Below are 9,177 nucleotides of genomic sequence, written 5' to 3'. Positions count from 1 at the left end.
ACAATGACTAAATTGTTATTTTTGGCCTACCCTGAAGACCCTTGAATTAATTTTTATTTTGCAGTGAACGATTTGTAATTTAAGTCAAATACATGAATTGACTTTGCATTTATCATTTTTTTTAAAAAAAAAAAAGAATTTGGTTTAGTTTTTTTTTTTTTTTTAAAAAGAATATGGGTATTATAGGAATATAATAATAAAATGACATTTTTGACTTACTTTGATAGTTTAATAGATCACTTTAACACACTTAAAAATTCAAAAGACTATTTTAATATTAACTGTTAGTTTAAGAGACTTTTTTATATTTTTTCCCAAAAAACTTTACGTAACTCACTCGCACTAATCTAACTACCTCCTTGGCTCTTTATATGGTTGTAGGGCTTGTTTGGCAAAGACCTGTATAGAACAAAACATAACAGAATAGTGGGTTATTAATTTTGGAATTAGTAAAAAGTGATAATGAGATATAAAAATTTTAAAAAATGTATAGAAAAGTGAAAAAGTTTTGGATTGTATTGAATAAAAAATTATTGATGTAATATAAAAAGTGAAAAAGTGGGAATGTTTTGATGTTGATTGGTGGTGAAAAATATAAAAAAATAAAAAAATAAAAATAAAAATGCATGAACAGTGTTGTATTGTTTTGTATTCTATTCAAACAAGGCCGTAATTTTGTTATTCTTTCTTTATGCAAAAAAATGATGATTTTTTTTTTTTTTTTTTTTTTTTTTTACATTCATAAGCTTAAATTGTGTTTACTATTGTAATTTTATGGTTTAAAAGTATAATTTTAAATTAAATCGTAAAAGATATATTGTTTAGGAATGTGTGTTTTTTTTTTTAAATTGCGATTTGAAAACGTAAAAAAAAATATATATATATATATATTTTCAAATCATATACGATGAATCATTTTTTAAAAAGCACGATTTTAAAAATCAAATTAATTTTAAAATCACATTTTAAAATCACAAACCCAAACAAACCTTTCTCATTTATACTCTTTTCTTTGTCACTTTTGCCAAATAAGATACCATTTAAACATAGTCCACCTTCTGTCTAACCCCACTCAGGTTAATGCAAATAAGATGTAATCAAATCATAAAAATTAGTTACTCGCTTAATAAAAAATTAGAGAATTGATTCATTTTTTTTCATGATTTTTTTTTTTTTTTAAAAAAATTATTATTGAATATGTAAGGTTTATGAGTGTGGGGGTGACCCCACAAATCTAATAATAATTTTATAAAAAAAAAAAAAAAAAAAAACAGAAAAGATGTATTCTAAAACTTTATGTATGAATTTTCACATGTTTTGTTGTATGTCCCGTAGCCTCACTGTAGCTCCCTATATAACCCCCTCCACTCCACCAAAGCCTCACGAAAACACAGAGAGTCACAGGCGGAGAGAGAGAGAGAGAGATTCCATAGTTTATGGCAACCCGTGTGGTCGTCCCTCCCAAGCACCTCAAAAATCTCCGCAACTTCACCAGGCCTCTCAGCTCCTCCTCCTCCTCCGCCGCCGCGGTCAATCAGACCGCAAAGCCCGAACCAACCTTCCAAAAGCCAACCACAACCACAACCACGTCCCTAGGACTCGACGATGCTGAGAAGCTCTTCTCGTCCGTGCCGACCTCGAAGCTCCTACGCGCCTCGGCAAACCTCCACGCCGCGGCCATCGAGCCCATGGTGGATGTCGGGACGTGGGTCATGCAGTCCAAGCTCATGCATGTGGGCGTGATCAGGGGCCCCGTATTGGGCGCCCTTAGGCACACCTTTTACGAGCACTTCTGTGCCGGCCAGGACGCGGCGGCCGCCGGAGAATCCGTGCGGTGGCTCCACCGTTGTGGGCTCAGAGCCATGCTCGATTACGCTGTGGAATACGCCGGCGACAACGAGTCCTGTGATCGCAACTTGGAGGCCTTCCTTCACACCGTTGAGTCCGCCATCACTCTTCCGCCTTCTTCTGTAAGCTTCAATTTCCACGCCCCGATTCATTTTCTCGTAATTTTGAAAAAGTCTTCGGTCACTCTTCTTCAAGAACTTTCTCTCTATTTATTCTGGTTTTTTTAGTTAAGTAAACATAATTTAATCTCGTATAACTGAATATAATTGACGCATTTAGATTGGTTTCATTCCCCGAAATAGAAATTAGTATTTTATTTTCGAAAAAAAATAAACAGTCTCTTGAAAATGGACAAAAAAAATAAAATAAAATAAAAAAATGTGAATTTTCTTTTATTTTCTAGTTTATCATAATTTTTGGTGATGAATGATGATATAATTAAGCTAGACATGTCATGCGAAGATGTGGGGACCGCATCTTCATGGCATGGGCTACTCCACGTCAGCACCGGAGGAGTACTTGTACGTCCGAAAAAGCTTACGTGTCTGACAAGGACCGAACTGAGTTGAATTGCTACACGGCAAAGCTGTAGAATGGTAGAATGGTTTCTGATCCTCACCATAAATTTTGGCAAACCTAGCAAATAATATGGATGGCAACTTTTTCCTGCCTTTAATACGGACGGATTGTTTTTTGTTTTGTTTTCTCCTCAAAATAAAAATAATTTTTATTTTTATGTTATATCATAACATATTTTCAAACTAAAAACAAAAAATATTGAGGGATTTTTAAAATTTTTGGGAGAATTAGCTTTATGGCTTGGGGGGAACCCCTCAGTGACCTCTTAACATTTGAAGGTTCCACTACTTTGAGGCTGTTTGAGATTGCAATGAAAAATATAACTTTTGTCTATAAAAAAGTTTGAAATAGTTTTTGTTTTTTTTTTTTTTTTTAAAAAAAAAAATCTCATTTTTAAGTTTCTCCTAAAACCCAGTTTTGGGCTTTTGTTATAGTAAAAAAGTTTTTTTTTTTTTTAAAAAAAAAAAAATATTTTTTAAACTCCTTAATGCAATCTTAAATAAGGTTTTAAAAAAAACATAGGAAGCTCTAGAAAAATGGATGCTATAGAAACTCCATTTGAATTGTGAAAAGGCTAGTTGGGTTGGTGTTCTTCATCAGTTTTTGTCTAACTTGGATAGTAAGATTGAGTAATGGACAATGAGAATTTTTTTTTTTCTTTCTTTCTTTCAAATTTGAATAGGTGAGTTGTCTCATTGTGAAAATCACCGCTATTTGCCCCATGAAGCTGCTCGAGCGGGTGAGTGACTTGTTGAGATGGCAACACAAAGACCCATCTTTCAATCTGCCATGGAAGCTTCACACCCTCCCCATTTTCTCTGATTCAAGCCCTATGTATCACACCCTTAAAAGGCCTGAACCATTAACCCCAGAAGAAGAGCGTGATCTTCAACTAGGCCACCAGAGACTGCTAAAAATATGCCAAAAATGTCTACAGGCCAATGTCCCTCTAGCAGTTGATGCAGAGTACACCTCCATTCAACCCGCCATTGACTATTTCACCTACTCTTCTGCCATCATCTACAACAAAGATGATAACCCAATCGTGCATGGCACCATTCAAGCCTACTTGAAAGATGCAAAAGAAAGGCTGCTGCTTGTATCAATGGCTGCAGACAAAATGGGACTCCCCATGGGGATCAAATTGGTGAGGGGAGCTTATATGTCAACTGAAAGGAAACTGGCTTCTTCCTTGGGCTTCGAATCTCCTATTCACAGTAGTGTACAGGAAACGCATGTTTGCTACAATGACTGTGCTTCAATCTTGCTAGAAATGATTTCCAACCGGCCTGGGGCACTTGTTCTTGCCACTCATAACGTTGAATCAGGGAGAATTGCAGTAGCAAAAGCTCATGATTTGGGTATTGGGAAGGTAACCCAGAAGCTACAATTTGCTCAGCTATATGGAATGGCTGATGCGCTTTCCTTTGGCTTGAGAAATGCAGGGTTTCAAGTCAGCAAGTACATGCCTTTTGGGCCTGTGGAGATGGTCATGCCATATCTTCTAAGGAGGGCTGAAGAGAACAGAGGTCTTTTATCTGCTTCAACCCTTGACAGGCAACTCATGAGGTAAATGAACTTCTGGTTTTAGAAGCAACCAAAGTATTTTTTCTGTGATTTTAATGTGGGATTGATTTTCGTTTACATATATATATGTATATGCAGGAAAGAGTTGAAGAGGAGACTGACAGCAGCCGTTTTCTAAGGGCGAAGAAGATGATGTCTTTGAACAATCTGTACAAATATATGAAGATTGTATCATGGCAATTTCGTTGCAGCAAATAATTGGTCATGATAGGAAATTCGATGACTTCTGATGAAGCACGGCAACAGGAAGATCCGGGCAAGGCAAGGTTGATAGCGTGCTACTTTGATACATAGCTAGAAACAAATTACTTTTTTCCTTTTCTGCCTTGAGAAATCAACGGCAATTACTTGTCCTTACTCAAACAAAAAAAAACTTAGCTCTTACCCGCAAACTCAACCTACTCTTTGAAATCAATCAATTGATGCTTAATGGAAGCTCTTTTTGTCTGAATTCCTATCTTTTCTAAAGTTCATTTTAATTGTTTGCTTCAAATTCCTAGTAGCTCTCAAATTAGCATAAATTAGAGCAGGAAATGCATATATATATATAAATATATATATATATATAACACATCATATATGGTTAACAATAGTGATTTACTATATTAATACTACAGTTAATTTGTTATATTAGACTTACTATTTGCTCACATTATGCATATACTATAGTTTATACTCTCTAGTTATATATAACTAGCTCATAACCCGTGCAATGCACGGGATTCTAAGAAAGAACTCAACTTTTATATATATATGATATATGATATATATACAAAATTTGATACGCTTCTATATTTTAAGGCGTTAATGGAGAGAGAGAAAGAGAGACGTGCGTTTATTGTAACGTATATGGGGGGTTTTTGTTTTCCTATATATGGGATTCTATATAACACATAACTCTTGATTTTATATATAGGTTTTTAAATACCATATTAATACATATAACTCTTAATTCTATATATGGATTTTTAAGTAAACGTATTAACATATATTAAATAGACCGGTTCAATTTTATTTAGAAAACCGGTTCAGTAGTTAAATGACCGGTTTAGTCACTAAAAAATATGGGTTCATGCTACGTGTCACCATTCTGTATCATTTATATATATATATATGATAACATATTATTAATTTGTTACTTATAAACTATAGCTATATACTATATTTTATAATATGCCTTTAGATAGTGTCACATATTATATATTTATGCTATAGATAAATGTATAGAGGTTGTATACAAATTCGAGTTTAAACTCCGTTCGTATCACACATTAAAAAACTTAATAGCATAACTCGAGTTCTAATTGAGCCAAGCTTGTCGAGTACTCAACTCGGCTCGAATGACATTTTTCAACGAACTTGAGCTCGAGCTCGCCCGAGCTTTCAACGAACTAAACTTGAACACACATCTCAAAGTTGGGCTCGAGTTTGATCTCGACTATTAAAGCTCGACTCATAAAAAATGAATCAATCTTGAAATCTTAAAGACTCTCATGTGCTCATTGCACAATATATAATAGACAACCTTATTGCACAGATCGGATCTGGCGCTCAATACTAAGGTATGGCGCACTTGGAAAGTGCTGCCAATGTCTGGGAAATTGAAGTTCAAATCTGAAAAAAGGACTTGACTTATCTTCATCACAGATTTATTCTGATGAGCATGAGCATGTGCATGTCGGCCAGATGCAGATAGCATGGGCTGCGGGGTCTCAAATCTCAATCCCATATCTTGGTGTATACTGAATTGAAAAGGGTATATGTTATTGTGTGTGTGTGTATATATATATATATATATATATATATATTATACATTTGATGTAATATGATATATTTCCTCAGGTACAACCGTACAAAATACAAATTCCTTTTCTTCTTTAAAATAAGAACCCCTGATTGCACAAGGTTGAAACCCACGGGATCCATGCATCAAATAAGTGCCATTCCTTCTTAGATAATTCACTATGATCTTTATTAATAATTGAGCACAATAATGTTCTGAATATAATAGTCTACTTTATCTGACTAGAGAGATAGAATTTGTGAGATATACTTCCAAACTTTCGAAGTCCTTCATGACGGCTTATAAGTAGGGGTCAGAGCACTAGCAGCAGATTCTCAACCATTTTCCCTATATTTAAGGAACAAAACTACTTTTTGCTTCCTTATAAAAAAATACCCCACAATAGATTCCCTTACTTTTCCCTATATCAATTAAATATTATTTTTTTTACTCTTATTTTATTCTTTTTCCTACTTTTTCTCTCTTCACTATATCAATTAATTATTCTTCTTTTATATTAAAATAATACATAGGGAATGAATAGTAGACATGTATACATTGGGAATCACTATTCATTCCCAACCCCCTCATCTAAATATAGGGCATCTGTTGTGAGAGGTTTTTTGATGTTTTTCATTAAATTTTCCCTAAATATAGGGAAGGGAACCAATATAGGGTAACTGCTACTAGTGCTCTTACGTGTGAGCATTTGCTATATGTAACTATCCTTTATTCACTATATGCTATCCACACATGCAGATGCGATTAGTAAAAATTATTATTTGCATATGTGGATAGTAGTTTTAGAGTATGCGGATGCATTTAATTGCATCCACAAACCCTTTATATATATATATTATATTTAATAAATTCTCCAAAATGACGTCGTTTTGGATTAGGTATAGGTTATGTTTACATTGGTTTGGTTGGTTGTGTTGTTTTTTCGTGTAACACTTGGACAAAAAGACAAAAATAAATATGAAGTCAATATATTTTCAAAAAATTAGGGCTTAAAAAAAATTATTAAACAAGCCCAAAACACTAAAAACCGACCTAAATTACTTTCAAAATCATTTAAAATAGGTCTTCATAGAGATCCAAAGAAGGCCTAAAAGACTAAAATAGACCCAAAATGCCAATTATTTAATATGCTGATAGCGGATAATAACTATACGGATGCGATTAATAAAACTATGATATGAATACGAATATCTAAAAGTGATATCCGCATCTGCATGTACACTCTTAAGAACACCATCCCTAAATCATGCTCAATCAACCAGAAAGAAAAATGGTCTAAGAACCACATATGATATGCTTCACACCTCACGGATTCAGTGGGCCCCGACATCACAAGTGGAATCCCAACCAGCTGGGAGATCATTGGTTTTGTCATGGCAATCTTTTACTCTGACTAGGGCATCGCACTTCCCGTTCGGAAAATGATTTTCAACCACAAGGGAACCATCCATCCATCCAACCATATAATCCATCTTCCCACAAACCACATAAAGTTAATTAGATATTCCACTGCCCTTTGCCACTTTTTTGTTTTTTTTTCTTTTTCAATAGATCCCAAAGCTAGCTATCACCCACTATTGCTGATGACGTTTCCCACTAAAAACGTGGTCCTGGTCCTTACTGATGGAATCCAAGATCCTGTGACTTCATGCATGGACCTTTCACTTTGTCTTCTTTCTGGCATAGAGAAAATTGCAGACAGAAGCAGAAAAGGGCATGAAATGTGTATCTTAAGATTTCGGAAAAGCTGAAAAGGACAAGGGAAGGACGAAAGGAATGACACATCCTTTCTGATCAATGGCCTAGTGGTCCAATGTAAACTGACTGAGGGACTTGACTCTTAAGAGTTTGACAAAAAGAAGGTGACTTGATAGTTAACCCAGTCAAATCAAGTTTAATCATAGTGATAGATTGGTGTTGTATGTGCAAAAAGAGTAGGAAACTCTTGATCACCTCCTTCACTGTGACATTGCAAGAGGCTTTGTAGATTTTGGTTTTTAAGATGTTTGGTGTAGATTGGATTATGCCTAGTCAGGTGGTGGAGCTCCAGGCATGCTGGAAAATAAGGTTTAGTCCAAAGGATTTGAATGTTATTTGGAATGTAATCCTTTCTTGTCTAATGTGGCGCATGTGGCAAGAAAGAAATGCTCGGAGTTTCGATGATTGTGAGAAGACGAGCTCAGATCTATAACATTGTTTCCTTATATTCCTTAATGAGTGGATCTATGTAAACATTTTTATTGATGTCTCTAACTTTGTAGATTTTTATGATCTCTTTCCTTGTTCTTGATTTTGCTGGGTGTTTTATTCTTTTATATTTATCATGTGTACTTGAGTTACACCCCTTGTGCTTTTCAATAAATTTGTTTTACTTTTATATATATAAACAAGGTTTCGATCGCTTCAAAATTTGAAAATAAAGGGATAATAAAGATAACTGATCGCTTTGAGGGGCTCAAACTTCCAAATGATCCTTTTGAGGGAATCAACCTCCAAATGTCTTGGGAAATTTTGTTTTCTTTTTTTATGAATTGGCCATACGGGGGGATCTACATGTTTATATAGAGGGGATTACAACTTATTAAGAAATGAAATATTATGTTACTAACGAGAATAAAATCAGAATGTTATGCTAATAATGAGGATAATATCATATTATGTTCCTATGAGTTTGTCTCTATTTAGGTTTAGTGGTTTTTATCTTTATCTAGGTTGGTGGCAGTTCTGAAGATTAGTGTGGAGCAAACAATATAAAAGCAGAGATGGTGACAGAACAGATGCAATGGTGCTGGTAATGGCATCAAGTTGGGGTGCCGCCAGGAGAGCCAATTATGCAAACAACTTAACACTAGTACGTAGAGAATGGTCATGGGACAGGTTATGAAGGCAGTGGCAGCACCTCTGGCAGTGTGGAGGTAGTTCCTGCATTAATGGTGGTAACGTGGAGGACTTGATAGAGCCATTATCCAAATTCCAAAACCACTACAACTTAACTGGCAGTCTTGTGCCTCCAAAAGCCATGATATGGATGACATCTCAACAGGCACAAAGGGATAAATATTCAGTCAGTCAACTGGAAAATAACAATAGCAGACTATTGTGCAATTGCCCTGATGCTAGGAGCTATGGAGTCGTTTTGAATGTGACCTTAGGTGTTGAAATGGAGAGGATGTCCGTTTCCTATTCATCAATAAATTTTGAGTGCGAGAAAAAGTTCTAAATGAACTACTTCAATAATGTGTTAGCTACACCAACTTGTCACTTTAATAACTAAAACTTTGATGACCTTTTAGTCAAGATGACTGTAGTGGCACGATTCTTAGGCTACAGATGACAGTGTTATAAGCATTCACCAATGG

General features: G+C 35.0%; 1 protein-coding gene across 1 annotated transcript; it reads left to right on the top strand.

Moving 5' to 3' along the window:
- Positions 1–1,374: 1,374 nt before the first annotated feature.
- LOC133859159 (proline dehydrogenase 1, mitochondrial-like) lies at positions 1,375–4,465 on the top strand. The gene is made up of 3 exons (XM_062294484.1): positions 1,375–1,970; positions 3,110–3,996; positions 4,093–4,465. The coding sequence occupies exons 1-3, from the start codon at positions 1,437–1,439 to the stop codon at positions 4,130–4,132; spliced, it is 1,461 nt and encodes a 486-aa protein (XP_062150468.1). The 5' UTR covers positions 1,375–1,436; the 3' UTR covers positions 4,133–4,465.
- Positions 4,466–9,177: the final 4,712 nt, after the last annotated feature.

The sequence above is a fragment of the Alnus glutinosa genome, chromosome 2 (genome assembly GCF_958979055.1).
Source record: "Alnus glutinosa chromosome 2, dhAlnGlut1.1, whole genome shotgun sequence".
NCBI classification, from domain to species: Eukaryota; Viridiplantae; Streptophyta; class Magnoliopsida; order Fagales; family Betulaceae; genus Alnus; species Alnus glutinosa.
Note: the sequence above shows the minus strand (reverse complement) of the source record. Positions and strands in the feature narration are given on the sequence as shown.

Excerpts from the sequence above, each read along its gene's own strand:
- LOC133859159 (XM_062294484.1), top strand. The coding sequence starts at position 1,437 with ATGGCAACCCGTGTGGTCGTCCCTCCCAAGCACCTCAAAAATCTCCGC. Across the intron at positions 1,971-3,109 it reads TCACTCTTCCGCCTTCTTCT|GTGAGTTGTCTCATTGTGAA; the intron begins GTAAGCTTCAAT and ends AAATTTGAATAG. Across the intron at positions 3,997-4,092 it reads CTTGACAGGCAACTCATGAG|GAAAGAGTTGAAGAGGAGAC; the intron begins GTAAATGAACTT and ends ATGTATATGCAG.